Source organism: Bemisia tabaci, chromosome 1, assembly GCF_918797505.1.
Source record: "Bemisia tabaci chromosome 1, PGI_BMITA_v3".
In the NCBI taxonomy this organism is placed as follows: Eukaryota; Metazoa; Arthropoda; class Insecta; order Hemiptera; family Aleyrodidae; genus Bemisia; species Bemisia tabaci.
Genome location: NC_092793.1, coordinates 37,993,747 through 38,018,142, shown reverse-complemented (window position 1 = coordinate 38,018,142; position 24,396 = coordinate 37,993,747). Strand labels below are relative to the sequence as shown.

General features: G+C 38.5%; 2 protein-coding genes across 2 annotated transcripts in view; both read right to left on the bottom strand.

Annotated features, from left to right (window-relative positions):
* Positions 1 to 22,940, bottom strand: part of deltaCOP (coatomer subunit delta) — a 59,390-nt gene extending 36,450 nt beyond the window's left edge. Inside the window, exons 1-4 of the mRNA XM_072300623.1 lie at positions 22,790 to 22,940; positions 18,661 to 18,700; positions 17,015 to 17,238; positions 12,841 to 13,811 (exon numbers count right to left, since the gene is read on the bottom strand). Coding sequence (XP_072156724.1) covers positions 12,841 to 13,811; positions 17,015 to 17,238; positions 18,661 to 18,700; positions 22,790 to 22,792 — 1,238 coding nt within the window. The 5' untranslated portion in view covers positions 22,793 to 22,940. The remainder of the gene's footprint in view (positions 1 to 12,840; positions 13,812 to 17,014; positions 17,239 to 18,660; positions 18,701 to 22,789) is intronic.
* LOC109042783 (GTP-binding protein Di-Ras2) overlaps positions 1 to 24,396 on the bottom strand; it is a 504,879-nt gene that overhangs the window by 215,085 nt on the left and 265,398 nt on the right. The window lies entirely within an intron of this gene.

The following is a 24,396-nucleotide window of genomic DNA, read 5'->3' as shown; positions in this document are numbered from 1 at the left end:
CTGAAGGTTCGTCTATAATGCTGTGACGTCACGCGACAGGATTGAACCTGTTCGGCGCAGTGCGCGTGAAAAACCTCGTATCCCCGATGCATTAGTATAGGGACAAACAACTTTTCTTTATTCTAAGCTTCAGCGGCACTTCTTTCAAAATTTGAGTTTTCAGACATGTGAAGGTGGTTTTCAGCTTCATTCTTGCCAAGTTTGAAGGAAATCGCTTTGACAGTTTTTTTGTAAAGTGTTGATGATGTCTGTATTTGGCAATTTTGCAACGTGCAAAAAGTCATTGTTTGATTTTCCAAGCCCAAAAAATTTAGTTTGTCAGGTTTTCCCATAAAGGGGAACGCAGGAGTCATTGCAAAAACCATTCTGGCTCTACGCTGCCTAGCTCCCCCTAGGGATCTCGTGCCCCGTTTCTTCACTCTTTTTGCCTCATGTGTTTAGTAGAGAGGTTGGATTCCATACCACAAGACATGCTTTTCTCCGGAAACGGCACGTTAGATAACAGTTTCCCCAAGTACGAGCTTCAGTGTTGCCAAGTTGAAAGAGACATTTCCGTGAGTGGCATTGAAATGGAGCTTTAAAGACGCGGTTTGGACGAAAATTTTCCCAATATTGCGCATTTTAAAGATTTGTTCATGTTTTAAACGTCCTATTGATCGAAAATTGGTGCCAATTTTTTCGATTTTTAATTTCGTCAATTTTTCCAAATCCGCAATTGTCGTAATTGTCTTGAGAAGTCATCAGTGACAACGTTGGTTGATCCAGGGATATATTGAATATCCATGGTGAATTCTGAGATGAACGAAAGTTGGTTCATCTGCACAGGTGGAAGTTTCTCTTTCTTCTGCGTGAAAGCATGAGTAAGCGGTTTGTGATCTGTGAACAGGGTGAAATGCTGTGCCTCTAGTGCGGGGCAAAAATGTGCGAAAATCGAAAGAGGATAGTAAAAGAAAATTTTTGGCGCAAACCGCAAGTCATAGTTTTGATTTTTAGCAAAATGGCGGCCGGTCAAGTTCAAAACAACGCAAATTTGACATTTCCGGAATTTGACGGAATGAGACAAAACCTAGTGTCTAGGTGGTTTTTTAGGACGAGAAAAACTATTCTGGCATTAGTTTTCCGGGAAATGTTGTCCTTTTTAAAACGGCAGCGGTCATAATGGCGACCGAGAGCGGCAAGATAGTCCAGGCAAATAAGCCAAAAAAGGGGCCATAGCCTGTAAAAATCCCGGGTAGCAATGTTTTCATTGATCCCAATGTAATTTTTGACGCTGAATCCGAATTTCAACTTTGCACCAATAAATTCGGACCGGAAAGTTGCCAGATTAGGCAAAAATGGCCTAAAATGGGCCTTTTCCCGGATTATGGCCTGTAACTTGCCAAAAATTGATCTGACGATAAAATTAGATATTTTCAGAAATAAAGCTCGTTAAATTACCTATAAAAAAGTTTCTATACACTTTTTTGCTCGAGGCAAAATCAAGCGCGCTGGTGGGCTCCGAACTTTGTAAAATGTGCGGAAATTGCGCTCATCCAGTCAATAGAGCACATATAGGGGCTAAGTAGAGACAATTTCTGAGGAAACTTTCTGATATTCTATTCCTATGTATTTTTCATCGCTGAATCCGAATTTCATATTTGCGAAAAGATCTGAGGCGAGCCAAAGCCGCCATCTTGAAAAAATGGCCGAAATTTGCGTTTTTCGGCCAAAAAACGGAAATAACTCGTATATTATGGAAATTACGGCAAAAGTAGTTATTTTCTAGATTAAAGTACATACAATTTCCATTAAAACGAGTCCAAGATGGTTAAGATCGGATGATAACAAATGCCGTTACAGCGTTGCAACGTTTCAGGCAATTATTGAAGTTAGGCAATTTTCGTAACTCTCCCTGCAAAAAGAGAGCTTTCAAGGCAATTAATCATTAAATCGTAGTAAGTGTAAGTATGGATGATAAAAGGAGTGCAGTTTTGAGTTCTTGACTTTCAAGAACGGCAGTGGATAATTGGGGGGGGGGGGGGTGTCCGTATAAGCGCAGCTGCAGGGTCCTCCGTTCCTCCCCCATTTTCATGGCCCGGGTGCGGCCGGTCGGCCTTCGTTCTCCGGGTTAGAAGTTCAATTTGAGTTATAAAGGAGGTTGTTCCAATGAAACCTCTCTTATTATTTCGGCACATACCTGTTAATAAAAAATCAGCTGAGGAACTTCAACATTTTTTGTCGAACTCTCACTCTATACCGTTTTGTTGACCTTAGCAGACATCCGACTTCTTCCGACTTTGGAAGTTACAAGGGAAAACATGAGCGCGGTTCGCTTAAAATCGAGCGCTTTCACAGGCCAATTGACGGTTGAGGTTGAGTGCAACGGGCTGCGTTGCTGGCCGCCGCGCCGCCGCGCCGCTGCATTGCTTATCAGCTTGCTGCAATGCTTATCTGATATCTAGGATACTGATTGCTATCGTATTTTTTTGTAGAGCAATTTTTTATTTTGAATTTGCAAAGAATCGGATGATGTCGTGATGGAAACGGTACTTAGAATCGAGGCTGAAATTAAAAAGTTAATTTCAACCAATATAGACAGTTTGACAGTATCCCATGATTTGTATTCCACCATGTTCGATGGAAAAATTTGCAATATATTGAGTGGCAATAAATCCTCATTCTTATGAACGATATCTCAGAAGTGCAGAAAAGACCTCGAAGAAACTCGGAGTTTCTAAAGTATGGAATTTCGCCTTGACATCTTAAGATTAAAGCTTTTAAGTGTTTGTTGCATATTTCGTATAATCAGGATTTTAGAAAATGGCGCTCAAAAAGGGAAGAATAAAGTCCTTGAAAAAAACCGGGAAAAAAGCATCTGTGTCAAAGAATGATAATATTTGGGAGCAACCTATTCGTTTATGATTTTCGGATTCACTTTAATGTCTGCCCATTGATGAACTCATTCCCCTATAGTCAAATATCGATGCGGTTTTTGCGATAGGTAAGAAGATGGTAGGGGGGAGGGGTGTTGTTTCTTAATAAAAGCATTTCTCAATTTCAGGAAAAGTGAATTCATTTTCTTTTTCAATGAAACAAAGCAAACGACACGCGCGTTAAATCTCTACCATAATCATGCTAATCTGTTTATCAAATAGATTAAAACAGAGACTTGGCAACATCACTTTTTGGCAGGATTGTCACCATGAACCAAATACTGAACATAATATTGGATTCCTTTTCCCAAAAAGACCGAAAATGTCAAGTTTTGAGAAGATCGGCGAAAAATTATCGCGGCATGTGTATCCCACATTTTATGGTATGTTTTTTACATTTACACCGTGTGTAGATAAAATTGATGACAAGAATCCTACGTATATCATAAATGTCCGTATTTTGCTCCATCGAGTGATTTGGAGACAAAATGAGGATTTTCATCAAGATGCAACAACCATGTGTATTCCGCTAATTCTGTGATCGTTTTCGGCGGCTATCCCAAGGATATTACAAGATGCAGCTCGAAAACACCTGGAAGATGGCGAAGAGGATAAGCTTCATCAGTGGAAATAAAATTCCATAAAAGTATGGTCCCAGTAACATCACAAGCAAATTTTCTGAAAAACGGCGAAAACAAATCCTGTTTGATCCAAAGGCTCATGAAACGTTTCAGGGCTGAGAGCATGTCTGTATTTCGAGCAGAAGAAGTCACTGACACAATCAAAGTTTCAAAGGCTTTGAAAATTGCAAAACAGGGCGAAATTGCTGTAATTGTAGGAAAAGATATTGACCTCCTTGTCCTCCTTACAGCTCAGTCAAGTAACGTCAAAAATGCTTTCCCTCTAAAATCAGGCAAAGGTGAGACTCCTTAAATACTTTTCAACCGAGGCAGCCTTGAAAATGGAGTGAAAGCCGAACACATACCGTTCATTCATGTCATTAGTGGGAGTGACACAACATCATCACTTAACATCATCACTCTTCAGGCAAATCAAAGTTAAATTTTTAGCAAACCCTGGGGAACAACTCAGCTTTAATAAGTGAACCAGCAGCTCAGATGCTTAAAAAATCAGGCTCAAAGCAAGAAGAAATTTCTAAAGCAGGAAAATAAATTATTACTCCGGTTATATGGTTTCAAGGGTGAGCAGAGAAAACTTTGGCTGAATTTAGGTACGAAAGCTATGTTCCGACTTTTTTCCACAATGTACAAAATCTCGCTAGTCTTCCACCTTCAGAGGACGCTGCCACATTTCATGCTCCTATCCTCAAATACATAGCAATGGATGAGCATCAAGAAATACGCGTGTGACAGGGGGTGGAAGAATAGCAAAAATGGCCTCATCCCCATAGGGTAGGCAGTACCTTTAAAATCCCGCTACGGGCGAAATTTTAAGCAAGATCTCATGCAAGTACATTGAAGAAAGTCGCGGCGCCCGCGGTTTTCGGGAGAGAGGCCTTAATCGCAGTCTTGTTGGCGGGTATTGCCATGGCTCGTGCGAAAATAGTCAATAACACGCACTTTCAATGGAAGGAGAAGGAGATGACGTAGACGATCCAGAAGACACTGAATGTTTGGACAATGACTATGAAATGCAGAGAAGTGATGAGATTGACAAGTGGATGAAACAAGAGGCAGTGGGGCGCAGAGGGAGCCATGACACGGTGTAAATGCATTATAAAATGTGGACATTGTAGCTTTACTCATGACATCTGCTGCGGTAAATAGCAAGAGTGGATAGGGTGGAAGTTCGTGCGACTAAAAATTTTGAAGCTCCTCATCTGATTTTTTAATGATAAGTATGCACCGAAATAATATGAGAGGGTTTATTGGAACAACATCGTTTTCAATTCAAATTAAACTCCTCATACTACTGATTGGATCACAGCGCAGCGGTCGGCGCGCTTAAACTTAACGGACTCAAAAGTTTGACCTACTATATTTTTGACATAAGCTAGCAGTGCCTGTCTCTTTGGCTCGGTGGCAGCTAATGTTGTAATCAGCGAATATACCTTTACGTAGGCACATCAAGTTTATGTCCGGATAGGGCGTCTGTGGAGGACAGGAAAACTAATAACTGGAGAAAGAAGGCCGACCGGCCGCACCCGGGCCATGAAAATGGGGGAGGAACGGAGGACCCTGCAGCTGCGCTTATACGGACACCCCCCCCCCCCCCATTATCCACTGCCGTTCTTGAAAGTCAAGAACTCAAAACTGCACTCCTTTTATCATTCATACTTACACTTACTACGATTTAATGATTAATTGCCTTGAAAGCTCTCTTTTTGCAGGGAGAGTTACGAAAATTGCCTAACTTCAATAATTGCCTGAAACTTTGCAACGCTGTAACGGCATTTGTTATCATCCGATCTTAACCATCTTGGACTCGTTTTAATGGAAATTTTATGTACTTTAATTTAGAAAATAACTACTTTTGCCGTAATTTCCATAATATACGAGTTATTTCCGTTTTTTGGCCGAAAAACGCAAATTTCGGCCATTTTTTCAAGATGGCGGCTTTGGCTCGCCTCAGATCTTTTCGCAAATATGAAATTCGGATTCAGCGATGAAAAATACATAGGAATAGTATATCAGAAAGTTTCCTCAGAAATTGTCTCTACTTTACCCCCTATTGACTGGACTGCAAGTGTAAATTTTATCATCTTCACTTAATTTGTCCAGAAATTACTCGTTAGACGATTAAAACGGGAGACATCGGGCAAAAACCGCGAAAAACACAATTTTCGCTCATTTTTCGAAGTTCGGAGCCCGCCAGCGCGCTTGATTTTGCCTTGAGCAAAAAAACGTATAGGTACTTATTTATAGGAAATTTAACGAGTTTGATTTCTGAAAATGACTAATTTTATCGTCAGATCAATTTCTGGCAAGTTACAGGCCATAATCCGGAAAAAGGCCCATTTTAGGGCATTTTTGACGAATTCGACAACTTTCCGGTCCGAATTTTTTAGTGCAAAGTTGAAATTCGGATTTAGCGTCAAAAATTACGTAAGAATCAGTAAAAGCATTACTACCCGGGAATTTTGCAAAAACTGCATAAAAACGCGATTTTCGCTCATTTTTCAAAGTTCGGTGCCCGCCAGCGCGCTTAATTTTGCCTTGAGCAAAAAAGAGTACAGGAACTTTTTTATGGGAAATTTAACGAGCTTTATTTTTAAAACAACCAAATTGTCGTTAGATCAATTTTGGACGAGTTACAGGCCATAACCCGCAAAAAACCAAATTTTCGCTCAAAAGTTTTTTCAAAGTTTGGAGCCCGCCAGCGCGCTTGATTTTGCCTCGAGCAAAAAAATGTATAGAAACTTTTTTTTAGAAAATTTAACGAGCTTTATTTCTGAAAAGAGCTAATTTTACCGTCAGATCAATTTTTGGCAAGTTACAGGCCATAGTCCGGAAAAAAGGCCCATTTTAGGCCATTTTTGTCAAATTTGGCAACTTTCCGGTCCGAATTTTTTGGTGTTAACTTGGAAATCGGATTCAGCGTCAAAAATTACATAGGAATCAATGTAAACATTGCTACCCGGGATTTTTGCAGGCTCTTTTCCTAATTTGACGGGACTAAGAGATTATTTGGGCTGCTTATCGGTGGATTTGTATGAAACTATTTAGACGGGGGTACCTCGGCAGGAGAAACACGAATCTTTCATTGGATTTTTGAAATTCTGAATAACTTCAAAGTAACTTCAAAATAGCGCCGAAAAATGGCGGAAACTTGGTATTACGGACGCTTACGGTTGGAACTGAACTCCCATCAATCTCGGCCACTATTTTGATACTATTTAACATTTCAAAAATGTAATGCGAGAAAGTCATTTTTGTCGAACCAGAAACCAACAGGACCCCGAGTTCGACGCGAATCCGACCGTAAGCGTCCGTATTACCATGTTTCCACCTTTTTCCGGCGCTATTTTGAAGTTCTTCAGAATTTCAAAAATCCAATAAAAATTCGTTTTTCTTGTACCGAGATACTCCCGGATATCAAGTTGTATGCAAATCCACCAATAAGCAGCCCAAATATTTTCTTGCCGTCCTAGGTCGCCATTTTGATCGCTGCCATTTCCAAAAGGACAAAAGTTTGAACATAGAGGGGTCTCAGCACTGAAGTTTGGTAGAAAAAAAGTAAAAAAGAAATTGATAAAATCTCACTTTTTAGTAATTTTTGAGATTTTATCGCTTTAAGATGAGTTTTAAAGTTAAAATGAATAAGGTAACTGAAAAGTAGGTTAAATTTTGGTCTAGAAAAGTATAATCAACATCCTTTTAAGTAATTATATTTGCCAGTGGGATAATTTCTTCTGGAATTAAAAATTACACTTCTGAAAAAAGTCCGCTATTAGCTCCATTTTCCTAATTTTTAGCCTTTTAGAAGTGTTTCATCAAACAACCTCTGTATCTACGTGAAAGTACATGCAATTTACAATAAGAAACGGTATGTTGTTTCAAAAGTTTCGATAACTTTTTAGTTATACACAGCTTTATTTAAAATTGTAAAAAATGGTAATATTTATAGAAAGTTGAGTTTCTATGCAAAACACCATCCCTTAAAGGTCATAGCAGTACAGCAAATGTTCCATCAATCGCGTGAAGTTATTGAAATCATTTCCAAAGGGAAAAATTTATTAACGTAATATAAAATAAATAATAGAAGGGTAAACTGACCCTCTTTAGCGCGCTAATGCTGTCATGCTAAGGATGAACGCCGTATGAACATTCGAGAGTTGCCAAATTTCCCTCGATAAAATGATTTTTTTTGAGTAAAGATACATATATTTTTCCCTGAAATTTTCAGGAACTTTGGGTGAAATTGCAAACAAAACTATCTGAAAAACTGGGAGGAAAATCTTCAGAAGTTTACCAGGAAATTCGTGTTTTATCATGGGGAAATTTGGCAACGCCTGAAGGTTCATGTGGCGTTCTTTCTTAGCACGGCAGAATGGATATAGGACCGCAGTCTAGAAGTAACAGATGCTTCTTGCACACAAAGTGAAGACAATTTTCATCGTATTTATGCACGCACTCATGTAAAAAAAAACGAATAGGTCAGAGAATGGCGAAATCTGTTCATTTAAGGGTTTTTTTAAAATATTGCGGAATGGTGCATCTCACATATGAGGGGAGTAACAATGCGAGCGAAGACGCCGCCGCGAAGCGCTTTACGTTAGACATTGGGCTGTGTAATGGTCGCAGCTTGGAGAGCGGGTCTTTTTGCGTCGGAGGAGTCAATAGGTAGTAAAACTAATAATTATAATAAATTCAATACACCATTGAAGGTTTGGAACTTTTGGGTGGCCAAATCTAGCGTAAGCGCGAACAAGGATTATAACGAAAGTACAGATGTCAACGGAGGGCGGGGTTTTCAACAGGGGACAGGGGTATGGACCTATGCCTTACGTGATGTAACACAGGTTCGTGTGAAATTAGGAAATCTAAGTACATAAGAAGGAAAATAATTAAAACATTAACCTTTCACTGCTCTTGGCATCTTGTCAGCCGAATATGTGACAATTTGTAGATTATTTAATATTAATCAGCTTTCAATTGACAGAATAAAAAATTCGTAGATGTTTTTTTTCAATACTCAGCTTTGTATTTCTTAATCTGTGTCAATTAAATATTCAATGTTACTAAAAAAAATTGCATTTTAACACTTATACCATCAATTAGGCAGCTTGGAGGACGAGGCGCATGAGTACAGTTTTTGCTATTTCGAGAAAAACAAGTTTAAAATTTCTAAATTGTACGAGGCCTCATGGTAGAAAGAGAGTTCGAACTCACATTTTGATACTTAAGCATTGGATGTTACCAATGAATTTTTCACAGACTTTATTTCAAAACTAGAATTAGTTTGAATCACTAATGAGTCATTTTTTTTTCGAAAACTGCACTTATGCGCCTTGTCCTCCAAGCCCTTCAATTACTTTATACCCTTTCTTATTGACTTGCATTATCACTTTTCAAACCAAAACCGACAATTTTTAGTCAAAATACTGGGTAATATTCAGTGTCATGAAAATCAGTCGATAAACCAATATTTTAAAAATTAAGGCCGCCATCTTTTTTCCACCATCTTGAATTTTTATTCAGACTGAAAGGAACGTCAAATTCTAATTTACCAGATCAAAATACCAGGATACACCGAGATTCATGAAAATCTGCCAATAAACAAGTAGTTTTCAAATCGTGGCCGCCATCTTTAATTTTAAAACATTACTGCCACCCATCTTTGATTTCAATTCTGGTTAAATTCAACACAAAATTCAAATTCTTTAGGGCAAAATACAGGGTTACACTAAGTTTCATGCAAATCAGTCGATAAACAGGTTTCTAACAAATTATTGGCGCCTTTTTTTTCCCGCCATTTTGAATTTTGATTCAGACTGAAAGTAACGTCAAATTCAAAGAGGTGTGTGAAAAAATGGCCAAAAATGCCTCAAGCATTTTCGAACTTTGAGCACTCGGGGTGCTACAATAGCTTCCGAGACGCCCAAAACCGGTCGCCGTTTTGCTTGGAAGCGCCGGGTTGCGACGTTGCCATTTTTTAAATTGGAAACCTTTAAAAATTCATATCTCCGCTGCATCTCAACCGATTTCAATGAACTTTTATTTAAAATGCTCCTCTTAAATAGAGCTCTCTAGTGGTGTGTAGTTTTCTGGGGTTTACTTGGCTTTAAGCGGCACTTACGCGGTTTTAGCAGTTTTTATAGACACAAAAATTTTGTTTTTATTTTACCACGATCGTGGAATCGACGTAATCTAAACAAAAACCAGTTTAAATGAGAGTTCAGGTTCTCACCTTTCTAACAAGCACAAGATCATTCCGGGGAAACGTTTAGTTTCCGAGATATGACCGCTCAAAGTTGGTCACATGCGCTATTGCGCAATGTGAGTGCGTGTTATCACTATGTCATTCGCGAACTAGGGGTCCCTTACGTTCAATTTACGTTGAAATAATTACACAGAGCAGTAAGGTGTACAACACGAGCCGTTTTTTCACCTTCGGCTGCCGATGTGCGACGTTGCCATTTTTTGAAGTGAAAACTCTTAAAAATGCATAACTTCGCTGCATTTCAACCGATTTTAATGAACTTTTTTTAAAATGTTCCTCTTAAATAGAGCTATCTAATGGCATTCAGGTTTCTGGATTTTATTTACCTTAGGGAAGCACTTAGGTTGTTTATATGGTTCTTTGCAGAGATTTTTCGTGGAAAAAAGTGTTGCTATTTTGTTTCCGGGGGGTTCTGGGAGGGTTTGAAATGGCAGAATCTTAAAAAAAGAACTTTTGAAAAAGGGATTCTTTTAATCACTATTCTAACGTGTACAAATATTGAAAGCGACGCTCTCATTGTACAAGAGAAGGTGGTGTTGCTAATTTACCAAGATTTGTGCATTAAACTTAAAGCGATGGTGATCTTCCAATCTAGTGTGAATGTAAAAAAAAATCGGGGGAAATACAGACCTCCTTCCAAAAAAGAAAAAAAAAAGCAACACTATTTTTTGTGCGAAAAATCTCTGCAAAGAACCATATAAACAACCTAAGTGCTTCCCTAAGGTAAATAAAATCCAGAAACCTGAATGCCATTAGATAGCTCTATTTAAGAGGAACATTTTAAAAAAAGTTCATTAAAATCGGTTGAAATGCAGCGAAGTTATGCATTTTTAAGAGTTTTCACTTCAAAAAATGGCAACGTCGCACATCGGCAGCCGAAGGTGAAAAAACGGCTCGTGTTGTACACCTTACTGCTCTGTGTAATTATTTCAACGTAAATTGAACGTAAGGGACCCCTAGTTCGCGAATGACTCAGTGATAACACGCACTCACATTGCGCAATAGCGCATGTGACCAACTTTGAACGGTCATATCTCGGAAACTAAACGTTTCCCCGGAATGATCTTGTGCTCGTTAGAAAGGTGAGAACCTGAACTCTCATTTAAACTGGTTTTTGTTTAGATTACGTCGATTCCACGATCGTGGTAAAATAAAAACAAAATTTTTGTGTGTATAAAAACTGCTAAAACCGCGTAAGTGCCGCTTAAAGCCAAGTAAACCCCAGAAAACTACACACCACTAGAGAGCTCTATTTAAGAGGAGCATTTTAAATAAAAGTTCATTAAAATCGGTTGAGATGCAGCGGAGATATGAATTTTTAAAGGTTTCCAATTTAAAAAATGGCAACGTCGTAACCCGGCGCTTCTAAGCAAAACGGCGACCGGTTTTGAGCGTCTCGGAAGCTACTGTAGCACCCCAAGTGTTCAAAGTTCGAAAATGCCTTGAGGCATTTTTGGCCGTTTTATCACACACCTCTTTCTTAGGCCAGTATACTGGGATACACTGAGTTTCATGAAAATCTGCTAATAAACAGGTATTTGGAAAAAAAATCAAATATAATATTCAGCTGATATATAGAATGCACAAGAATCACGCAAAGTCGGGAAAACGCTGACGAAGTCAACAATTAATTTAAACGTAATTTCAGACGGCCGCCATTTTGTTTTAAGCAATTTTGACTGTGTTCCCGTGGGGAACTAATGGTAAACTTTTTTAGGGGGACACTAGACATGTTTTGGAGTGCCTTAAAACACAAGAGAAGTTTGTGCTAATTTGTCCGAGGTTAGGCCCTTTTTTGGCAAGTTTGCCTGGACTATATAGAAAATTTAACAAGCTTTGACTTAGAAAATAACCAATTATGTCATCTTATCAACCATTGTCATATGTTACAGATCTTTCCCCGCAAAAAAGGTCAATTTTAAGGAATTTGTGCCGAATTTGGCAACTTTTGACACGAAATTTGTTGACGAAAAGTTGAAATTCGGATTCTACGACGATATTTACTCCCGAAATCTTAATGATGCTATCTGGTGTTTTTGAAGGCTTAAATTTCTATGTGTCTAGACTCAACAAGCAACACAGTTACCAAAGACAATCCCAAGTTCGATCCTCAGGCACCATCCAAGCCCGCTAAATATCAGACACGTTCCAGACGAAGAGTCAGATTCCCCTTCCCACCATCCACTGCTGGGTAGGCAGCCGTCTCGGGCGCACCAGTAACTAATAATGTCGTCAGATCAACCATAGGCTAATTACAGGTCATAATCCGTTGAAAAGGTCAATTTCAAGCCATTTTTTCCGTATTTGGCAACTTTTGACACGAAATTTTTTGACGAAAAGTTGAAGTTCGGATTCAGCTTCAAAAATTACACGAAGAGATTTCATAGAAAATACTATTTAGTATTTTTGAGGGCCGAACTTCCTATCTGCCTGGACTCAACAAGCATCGTCACTCCAAAATTCCGTTTACAAATATGGTCATAACTTGCTAATTAAGCATTTCATGCGAAGTATAAGTAATATGTCGATGGATATGTGGAATCAAACTAACTATCGATTAAACAACTTTTGACTCAAATAAAAAATGTGGTGTGTTGAGATAATTGCGGATTTGTAAAAATTGATGAAATTAAAAATCGAAAAAATTGGTGCCAATTTTCGATCAATAGGACATTTAAAACATGAACAAATGTTTAAAATGCGCAAATCTGGGAAAATTTCCATCCAAACCGCGTCTTTAAAGCTCCATTTCAATGCCACTCACGGAAATGTCACTTTTTCAACTTGGCAACGCTAAAGCGGGCAGGGAAATTGTTCTCTAATTTGCCGTTGCTAGAGGAAGGCATGCTGTGTGTTAAGCAACACTACATCCAATTACCCTCAAAATCCATAAGGGGATAAAATCGCCGATTATGAATAACTCTCTTTCAAAAAAACAGGACACCTTGACTTGCAGATACTAGGACATGCAGAAAATAGAGATTTAAAATTTTCTTAGACATGTAAAAGAAACAATTTTACTTACGGAATCGGTATGGTTATGCTAACATCATTCAATTCCATGTCCGGATGTTCAAGCTCATACTCAATATTCACATCACAGCCCCCTTGACCATTTTCGCTGGGCCAGCAATTTATTGAAAGTGGAATGGCAGCTTCATCTCTAGTTTGAAATCTCCACTTTAAAACACCAACATCCGTATTTAGAGGGAAAGGCTTTGTTGGATTCTTTAGACCAATCTGGCCTCTGGTTTTGAATAGTTCTTTATCAACATTTGGATGGGTCTGGAACTGAAAACCACGATCATCGTTGTTGTTGATTTGCACTCTGATTTTTCCATACTTGTCATTGCTGATTCTAAGAGAGACAAGACCATGCAATTCAAAGTTTTGTACCCCTCCATCTCTGCCTACACTGACAATCAATTTTTCTTCTTGCCTCAAATGAACATCATCGATATTAGCTAAGATGGATGGAGGAACTTTGCTATTGGCGGTGAGAACTGGGTCATTAACAGGTGGCGAAACAACATTCTCCCCCTCCGATTTCAACTGATCTACGAATGATTCCACGTCTCGATTTTTACCCCCCAACTTCATGGCCTTGACTGAGATAGACGGCTTTGAAGCAGGGCTAAGACTGGGTTTCTTCTCATCGGACACAGGAAGCGGTGTGTATGGAGAAGAGTAATCATGATTGCGGAAGTCCATCGGGGCAGACCCAAACTTCAAGTTTCCTTTACTATACTCTAGACGACGTTTTTGAATTTCTTTTGTTTTCTCTCGCATTTTGTTTTTAGCTTCTCGTTCTTGTGTTTGACGCACAGCTTGATACACTTTTTCTTCATGAGAATCCATCTCAACAAATGTTCGAATTTGAGCTAAATTCACACTTTCTCTGTAGCCTAGTGCTACTATTTCATCAAAAGCAAAAATGAGATTGAAGGCATTTTCAGCTATTTCAGCTTCTTCCATGTGCCTACAATATTCAGGAATCTGAAAAGAAGAAACAAGAAGACGCAATTCATAACTGAAGTTTGACGGAATAAACTAATTTACTCGCTACCGCTAATACGAGAATGTCTGCATTGCTACGTCTGAAAAATTCCTCAATCTTGTTCTCTCACACATTAACAGTCTCTGATTTTCCTGTGTGCAACAGTGGCTTTTTACAATTGAGCAAAAATAGATTTGTCTCGTCACCAAAACTAGTTGCTGATTTTTTTAACCAAGCCAGAATCAAATAATTTGCAGTAGTATCCGACCAGAGCTGTAAAGTGCTTTTTCACAAGATGAAAATCTTCCAAATCATTGTTTTTCAAGTTTTTCTTTATGTTCCCATTTACATTTTACTGGATGTCTTGAACGATTTTGATAGAACTCCAAGATTTTGTCACCTAGAAAGTGACAAAAATTGGAGTTGAGTTCTCAAACTAGAGTCCAGAACTTCTACAGTCTAACAGTTGGCAAATCACGACTGCATCCAGTTTTGTAGTCCAGTAAGGTTAAAAACTTATGTCAAAAACCCATCAAAAGAGAAAAACATACAGATAAAATCTATAAAAACTTTTCAGCTTAACTAAGTCTTTTTGTTCTTTGTCCGAGTGTGGTGGATCTGCGCGTGGCATATGCAACTTGAGGTGGTAAGCACTGGTTCGGACGAACTTCTTAACTGAGTACATGTCCTTGTAATAATTGTGATTTCTGGCAATGTTGCTGGTCACTGCTAACATTGCCAATTTAGGGGTACCCATAGCCACAAAATAAATTGACGCTCATCAACATATGTTCAATGCATAATGTGTAATTACTCACTATCTTTCTTTCTGAATGAATAAGTCATTGTTTGTGTTTAAGTGAACATATCACCTTACTGGACGGTATAAAAGTGAACTAAAAACGCTGGACGAACGAAAGCGAGGGACCAACTATTCACGAGGACGAATTTCACTTGGACAAGATTTCGCGGGTGGAAAACCGAGGACAAAAGACATAGGGCGAAAAAATTCATGGACAAAAAAATTGGACCGAAATTCCTGTAACCACTTGGAGGACAAGGCGCATGAGTGCAGTTTTTGGAAAAATTGAGATATTCATGAACTCAACTAAAATTAGTTAAAAAATTTATTCTGTGAAAAATTCACAACTAAAATCCAACATTAAAGCATCAAAAAGTGAGTTTAAACTTCTTTTCTGCCATAAGGCTCCATAAAACTTTTGACATGTTTGCTTGAAATAACAAAAACTGAACTTAAGCACCTTGTTCTCCAAGCCTCTCAAATGTGAGGGTAATATAATGGGGTGGTTATTTCTCTTATGCAATTTTTCTACTGTTTGGATCAGAATGTTTCTCACATGGAAACAAAAAGAAATGCATAAATTAATGACAGCCTCATTGTATTGCATGCATATTTTAAAAAACTCTCTCGGGCCCTAAAAATTTTCCTTTGTTTGAAGTCTTCAAAAACCAATTGTTAGGAATGTTCTTTTTAAGAAAAATTGTGAAGCTTGTTCCGTAACCGTAACCAAGCCCTCCCATAAAAGAGGCACTTTACATGAGAGCAGGGAATTCTAGGAACTCCTATGAGTTTTGGCTGAGAGTTGCATTTGGTCCAATATGACAACAGCTGTTTTGGGACATGCCTTTGTTTTTTCTTCGGATCCGATTTGGAGTTAAATAGTATAGATGATCGAGCATACGGCAAAAAAATTGAATAATTTTTGTAAAAATCCAGTAATTGCTATCAAAATACTAGGATTGACGACCTCAAATGTCAAAGTAAAAACAAAGATGTAGACTAGGGTGTCCAAAAAGCAGTTCGACCCTCGAAAAGTTACGTTTTCTAGTTATAAAAGTGTTCCATTTTGTTAGAAAACACTTTTGACCAGGTTTCAGATTTTTAGGTAAAGTTCAAGTGCTGCTGCATCGCACACTTGTAAAATTTGCCATCCCGATAATTGAGGTTTTCGGCGATTGGATGATTATTTTTATTCAGGAAGCAGTCACGCTGGAGCCCGGAAAATTTGAGATAGTAGCCTCCTCATACACTAATTTTGATATAAATTAAACATTTGGGCGTGCGAGACAGGGAAATATTTTTTGAAAATTCGGGAACTTGGCCGAAAACGCTTCTCAGGCCCAGATGGGATACAAATCAGCGAGTTGACTAAGATTTTAGAGTTTGAAGGAATATTGCTATCGTCGTAAAAATTCAAGGTAGTCGACTTCTAATTGACTTCTTTTCATATAAATAACACATTTAAGCGTGGAAACCGCGGAAATATTTTTTAAAAATTCGGAAACTTGACCGAAAACGCTGTTTTGGCGCAAATCTGCATTTCGGCGAAAATTGATTACTTTTCGACTACCTTCACTTCATAAAACGCCAGCAATATTTCTCCGAAAAATTAATTAATCAGTTTTCGCCGAAATGCAGATTTGCGCCAAAACAGCGTTTTCGGTCAAGTTTCCGAATTTTTAAAAAATATTTCCGCGGTTTCCACGCTTAAATGTGTTATTTATATGAAAAGAAGTCAATTAGAAGTCGACTACCTTAAATTTTTACGACGATAGCAATATTCCTTCAAACTCTAAAATCTTAGTCAACTCGCTGATTTGTATCCCATCTGGGCCTGAGAAGCGTTTTCGGCCAAGTTCCTGAATTTTCAAAAAATATTTCCCTGTCTCGCACGCCCAAATGTTTAATTTATATCAAAATTAGTGTGAGAGGAGGCTACTATCTCAATTTCAGGGCTCTAGCATGACTACTTCCTGAATAAGAAAAATCATCAAATCGCCAAAAACCTCAATTATTGGGATGGCAAATTTTACAAATGTGCGATGCAGCAGCACTTGAACTTTACCTAAAAATCTGAAACTTGGTCAAAAGTGTTTTCTAATAAAATGGAACACTTTTATAACTAGAAAACGTAACTTTTCAAGGATCGAACTTTTTTAGGGACACCTTAATGTAGACACCACCAAAAAACAAGTAAATTCATTCATTATACAGCCTTCACGTCAAAACTATCAATTCAATGATCAATGAATTCACATGCAGTTTTCTGTGCAAGTAGATCAAGTATTAGAACTGTAAAAATTATGGTGTATTCCTGTATCTTATATGATCTAATATTGAGCAACACAGTACTTATGAACATTGGAAATCCAAAGGAAAATAAATATACAGCAAACTTACAACTCTTGAGAACAACCGTAAGGTTTCAAGATCTTCAAGAATATTACTGGCTTTTGTAGTTATTAACAGCATATAAAGTTTCTCCAAAGGTTGGTAGACGTAGCGAACTGATTCAGTTTCTATGAAAGTATGTTGCTTCCCGGATGACATAAGCTTAGGAAAAGCAGCGAGTAATCCTTCAATGCGAGCTTTGGTCATTTCTACGAACTGCCGGGAGACAATAGCTACAAGAAAATGAAAATATATTGTATGAAAGAGCTGAAAAATTTGTTCACCACATCATTTTTCTAACATAGGGACTATGAAAACTGACAATATTGTGTATGCCAACCAGAAATTTAGAAACATTCTAATGTCAGGATTGTCAAAAAAAAAGCTTACTTTATTTGAATCAGCACATGCGAAAGGGTCCGAAGTCCATTCTTTTGGAGTTTGACTTTTCAGGCTCAACGTTATCTTCGAGGGGTAAGCGTATCTGTGAGTAGAAGGGTTTGACCTGTATGGGGATTTTTCGCCCCTTTTATGGGGCTCCAAACCTCAAAATAATGCAAAAACGCTCGATTTGTCTCCATATGTGTTCCTGTTACTTTCTGGGCACAGTTGTCACCTTTTATATGCAAAAGGATACAGAGGTGACCCCAGGGAGGGGGGGGGGGGTGCTGACAACCAGTAAGCAGGGATTTGAGAGAATTTTGCCCTAACATAAAGGGGGAGGGAAAGAAATAGTTATTTCTATCTTCTAAAAGAAAAATAAGGTGCTGCCTCCCAGCCCAGGCAAGGCCCTGCTTGGTTTTTAATCTCATAGTTTACATTGTATTTTTTTATCATCGATTTACCCTACTTCATAAAATTACAATCGATTTTATGCATTCTAGGCAGTCCTGAACTCATTTCTTGAGGAGCGATTCAAAATTAATGCAAAAACGCCCGATGTCCATTATTTTTCTTTTTCCGCTGTCATGAAACTTTCATTGAAACCTTAAAGAAAATGGAATAATATTTACGGTGTCAATGGAAGTCTGACATTATGTTTTACTTTAAATACAAGGTTTCTTAGGGTGTCAGAAATAGTTACTTAAGGGTAGATTTTTGCGTCTCATGCGAAAACGTCCATTGTACAGCGCCCTTTTTTAACATTTCTCAGTACTGGGTGGGAGTGGAGAAGGGAAACAGTTGTGAGCCTTTTCTAAAACCCTGTACTAAGATACACATGCTCCAACTTTCTTCAAGACACTAATTCAAAGGCCCCCACAGTATTTTGCAGGTTACCAAAAGTTGGTTTTTTGGACATCACACGTTTTCGCATGTGCCAATTTATTTATTACAATGAGTGAAGTTGTGCTGACCAGACTTTAGATTGAAAATAGCACTTACAGACCTCCTTTCTTTTATTATATCACAATGAGAATAGCCAAGTGAAACGCCTCGTTTTTGACATACCAGAAGATGAAATATGAGATACCTAGTTTAAGTTGTGAGTGCTCTTATAAAAGTATGATAATAAAAAAAGCTGAGAGTTAAAGAACACCTCGTATCGACGTTAGGTTATAAAAAACTCTTACATAGGCAAATACAACAGATCTTAATATGAGATCAGGATGAGAAAAACTCTATGCTAGAGGAATTTGTGTGGTAAGAAGACTTACTTTTCCCTGCTTTGGTACAGACAGCTGCTGCTATCAGGACCTGCACAACCAATAATTTCATAAGTAATATGAGAAAAATGCAGGTAATAATTTGAGAATTTCCACTTATCAACAGTCATTGCTTGATTGACAGACTTATCGTGAAATTTCTTAAAAGACAAATTATAATGAGCAGGGTTTATTAACAGGAGCACGGCTTTTAGGAAGGCACGCTGAAGAATGCTTAAACATGATTATAAAATTTAATGCTCACTGGAAAAACAAACGTTCCCATTTTTCTTCCAAATTTTTATATTTTTCAGAGGAGGAAATGACTCCGCAAATATCTTATGGGGATGTGTGCTGTGGTCGATTTTCGATTTTATTATTGCATTAAACTCGTCAATGGATGCTGATCAAAGGTCATCATTGCGCTACTTTCTACAAGCCACCGTTTTCGCACGATCTGCCCGGGGGTTTCAATAATTCATTGAATAAAAGGAGGCAGCGCAGCAATTATAAGTTGAAGAGTTCAATCATTTCAGCAATAGAGTGCGGTTGGCTGTGTGTCACTGAGAAAATCAGGAAAACTCGAGCGGCAGTCTGATCTCGGATTCCGCACGCCTTATCCCTAGACCATCCAAATCAGTTGCTCTCTCTCTCCCAGTCTCTCCCTTACCTGTTACCAACTGAGTTTTTTCTTGCTATATCTAGCACGTTCTCAAGTTTTGAAAAAAAGAGGAGTCTTGTTGACTCTGCATCACCACACGGCCTCCTTATTGCCTATGCCTCCAAGGAATTATTAAAACTTCCAAGCGGATTGTGCAAAAACGGTAGCTCATAGAAAGTTAATGCATAGATGACGTTTGATCAGCATCCATAGACAAGGTTCATGCAATAAAAAGATAGAAAATCGACAATGGCACACATTCCTACAAGAAGCTTACTGGGTCCTTTAATTGCTAATACTCCAGTTAGGAGCCTATAAACAACTATAGGTATGTTTGGAGAGTAAGGGGTACCAAAACCTTCGGAAAAACAGGAGAAAGCTCCAATACCACATGTATTCACATGTGGAAGGGTAAATTCGATCTAATAGTTAGAGTTGATCACAGAAAAAGGTTTTGAGGGATAGGAAAACAATTAAGAGGGAAGATGAAAGGAACCAATAGGATGGATGTAAAAGGATTGGGGAGAAAAAGTGTGTAAATGTCTGAATTCTACCATAATCTAAGACAAGAGGAGAAAGAACAGTTCTTGCTGTCTACCAGCATCTATGGGTCTAGTTTCCTTTCTTCAATTTAATATCTAATTCACATGGATCATGGTATTTCCGCAAGAATAGGGCACTGATGGAACTCGGACAGACACTGCTTGTCAAAGATCCGTAATCCTAGCACTAGACGTCAAGAATAGATCCTTACGACAAATTTCTGGCAAAACATACAATTGATAAGTTTTAACTTAGGACCACCTCCTTCGCTCACACATTATTGAATACTCACCTGCTCCGAGTTACTATAAGTTCCGAGACCTCCTAATATTGCATAACTGGTAACGTTTAGTTCCAGCGTTCTACCGGGCCGATTTTCATGATTTTTGCGGCTATCGACAGGCAACTGTCTCTAGATTAGCCCGCTCTATTCAGTTGTTCAAAATATGACCCAAGTTTTTTATGTTACGTGGTAAAGTTGCAAATTCTGCCATTTAAACGATGTAAATTTATATTTTTTGTCATAATTCGTCTGAGCATTCTACTGGGCCAATTTCCATGATTTTTGCGTAAATCGACAGGTGATAGGCCGGTGCTTAGTGGAAATGTCCAACGGAAAATGTCCAAAAGACAAAATGTCCTGGTTAAAATGTCCAATTGTCATAATGTCCACGACAAAATGTCCAGAAGCTGAAATGGCCAAAATTCAAAACGTCCAAAACCTAAAATGTCCGAAACTTGAACGGGCGTAAAACAAGTATTTTTTGCTTCGCCTTTATATGTGGCAACAGGTCAGAGAGACAGCTGAAGTTAATTTCATATTATGAATGAGTGTAGGTTTTCATATTTGAGATTACCATGACGATGCTGCAGGAAACAGAATTGTCAATCGTACTTCTCAATTTGGATCAAAAACTGAAATCGTAAGTGCCATAAAATCTGCAAAGTCTTTCATTTTTAATGTGTAGTGTACAATTGGACCTAAATTGTGTAGTGGTTTCATCGTTTCTTTGCCCAGATTGAAGAAACCCAAAAGAATTGAAGAAGAAAACGAAGAAGGAGAGGCTTGAGGCATTACGTAAGCTGATGTTAAGCCATTTTGATTTTGCATATATGTGGACCTATGGGACATAAGGGACATTTTGCATAAGGGACATTTTGCATATAGGATATTTTGAATTCTGGACATTTTAGCTTTTGGACATTTTGTCGTGGACATTATGACAATTGGACATTTTAAATAGGACATTTTGTTTATTGGACATTTTTTATTGGACATTTCCATCTGTCACCGATAGGCCCTAGATGAGCCCGTTCTGATCAGATTTTGGAAGAAGGACCTGGATTTTCTTACAATTCGCTGTTCGCAGAAGGTTGTGAAGTGGCCGAGGAGGTGGCGCAGTGGCTGTGTAGCCTGCGCATCAGCTCTATACTTATGTACACAAGATTCTCCTCCCATTTTTCGAACCAGGCTGTGGTCGAGTCATCAAAAGCGTCAACTGTGCCTGCCCACTCCGAAATGGGGGTTCGATTCCCAGCTTAGTATCTTTTTAAAAGTACCTGTCTATCTCCAACCACTGTTTTACTGCAATGGATCATTAATCAAAAATTGAAAATCGCATCCTTATACCTTCTCATTTTTTTCTTCTTTATTTATCAAAATGTACGTATGAAATAAACTCATTTAATACCGAGAAGGTGTGAAGAAAGTCCCTAGCTTAGTGAGCATGTGCCCACTCTCTTTCACAATTTAGTGCTGAGAGGAGAGCCATGCCATAACGAAATAAAATTGCAACGTTTCAAAGGTTCACCTACTAACTCACGAGTGAATGTTTTGACATGGAAATTGTAAATAAATAATCACCAAATCATTACAAAGTATCAGAACAAATTTCATTAAAAATTATTGCGACTGTCATTGCATAATATAATGCTTTACTAGATGTAACTTTGCGACATTGCATTTGAATTAGTCCAATGGGTTCTTACTACTTCTGTCATAAAAGTTTTGCCGAGATTTGTTGAACAAATATTATCATGAAAATATGAATTACATTGGCGCTGCGGCTACAAAAGCAAAGCAACCCCGACAACCCCTGATGGCGCTCCACGCCATCAGGGGGTTGGGCCGGGTAGCCCCCAAGTATTTTATGCTCAACAAGTTGCAAAGTGATTACTTTAGGGGGGATTCCTTATTATGTTCTTGCCCTATGCCTTCAAGAATCCTTCATGGAATAATAGTGCCATTCGGATGCTGAGGGTCTAAACGGGTACGTAGGAGACTGCGTTACAGGAGTGCGTACAATGGAGACCGAGCATCAAAGCGGATCATGCTTAAGAGGACTTTGCTGCACAGCAGTATTGAAGCCACAACACATGCGAATGTTGCGTTAAAAAGCAGAGAGAGCTCTCTATCATAAGAGCTGCGTTGTCGAAGTAAACTATTTGGGACTGTTTGGCGACGGAATTACCCAATTCCAAACGGTCAGCTTAGTTGGACTTCGTAAGAATTACCAGATGGCTTGTTTGTTGAAATCCAGAAGCCTAACGTTTCTACCAAACGCTCAACGATATCAGGAGGTCGATGGGACCGTTGGCTTGCGCTTGGAAACGGAAGAACCAAACGTAATCGTACAAGTTTACTTCGTCAACGCAACGTACCTAAGATTTGCACTGATTGACCTAACCTAAAAATTTGAAATGATGGAATAGGTCTGAATTATTGATGAGATAAATGAAGTCTTCTGATAAGTAGCTCGAAGACAAGTAGAGAGCTGTAAACAGAGGTAATGAAAATGGTGTAGATGATAATTTCGAAAAACATTTAGGTCAAAAGTTAGGAAAACTTGGAGCTGAGAGAACAGCTCTAGACAGGAAGCGATGCCAAAGAACTCAAAGTGAGATAAAGAGTTAAAGCTCAGGAACGTAGGTACATACCATGATTTAATACTTCATGCAACTGAACGAGAAAGGTTTGATTGGGAAAAAACTTGAGAAAATCGCTATGAAAACTCCATCACTGCAAGAGTGCAAGCTGACGTGGTACGCCGAAAACACACAGAGAAAAAAAAGGAGGTGTTTGCATTTCGGGCATCTTGGAATTTTTCATAGAGTATCTATAGCTTTGATGACGTCATTGGGTACAGCGACGTTTTTATCCTGTCGATTTTCTTGGAAATGGTGTAATTTAAGGGAAAAAGTCATTCTATAAAAAGTGCTTGAAATTAAATAAAGAGTTGATTTAAGTAAAAAAATCGGACATTATGGTCCGTTTTTACAGCGTCAACAGGTGCGTTGTTAAATTACTTTTGCTGCCCAACAAAAATGGCCGAATCTTAGCAGGATTGACGTCATCTCAACGATGACGTCAGCTCAACAGACGGGAGAAAATCGAGGTGTCGTTGTTAAATTCCCGTAGGATTCTGCGGATTTGGAGGTTAAGTTTTGTTGAAATTTAAGATTTTTAACATTTAAAAATCTTATTAACACCCACATTACTACGAAATTGACGCAATAAACGATTATAAGCAATTGCAAGTCCGTCTGGTGACGAACATGTGGCGAAGAAGTGCGAAAAAATGGCGGTTATGGATATAAACAATAACATTACAACAATCCAGCAAACTCGGCAGCGGTCCACAGCAGCCGAGAACCTCGCTGAGCTGTTGGGCAGTTTGCTGAGCAGCCATCTTGGAAAACGGGTAAATCCACCAGAATTTACCAACGCTTTCGTTGAGCTCAACGCTCAGCGGGTAATTTTCGTTGGGCAGTTGTGGACATTTTAAGGCCTTGTCTCCACGGCGCAACTGTTGAAGGAAGTTAGCGCAACTGTTGCGTGTTTGTTCCGCGTTTGTTGCACCAACCGAGGTTCCCTGTCTCGACACACGGCTAAGTGTTCCCGGAACATTTAAGCGGGAATATTTGAACGACTCAATTACTTTTGAGGTTAATCAGTATCAACTTTTGTAAACAAAGCACTTGTAGAATTGATTGTCCATGTCGAGTTTTAAAAAAGCCTTTACTGACTTTCTGAGCAACAGTTGGAAAAATGACAGTGGATTTTTAATCATTTTACGTTCATATTTAAAAATTGAATGAATACCTAAGTAATCTCAACAACCCTTCAAATCATGCTCGAGCTTATATTCTGAGTTCAGAAAAGTTGCCATAGGTAATTTTAGTGATGTTAAAAATAATTGTGGCAGGCGCAGAAATTCATCATATTGTTTATTGAGCTTCTAATGATCTTACAATAGGTAGATATAAGCATTGAAAGTGTAGGAGTGCTAATCCAGTAAAGCACCGCACCTTCACTCCATGGTGTCGTAAAGATTGTATGTCTGCCATTATTGTAGTGAAACAAATAACTAATCGGGAATACTTATGGGAATCGCTCCTTCAAAATATGATCAAAATAAGCGGATATTGATAGGTCAACAATGTATCGCTGAAGCAGAAGCGTCTAAATCCTCTTGAGGCAACGGACGGTGACAATCTTAACAAACTGATGACGCTTCACAGATTTTAAATTTCCACATTCCCAG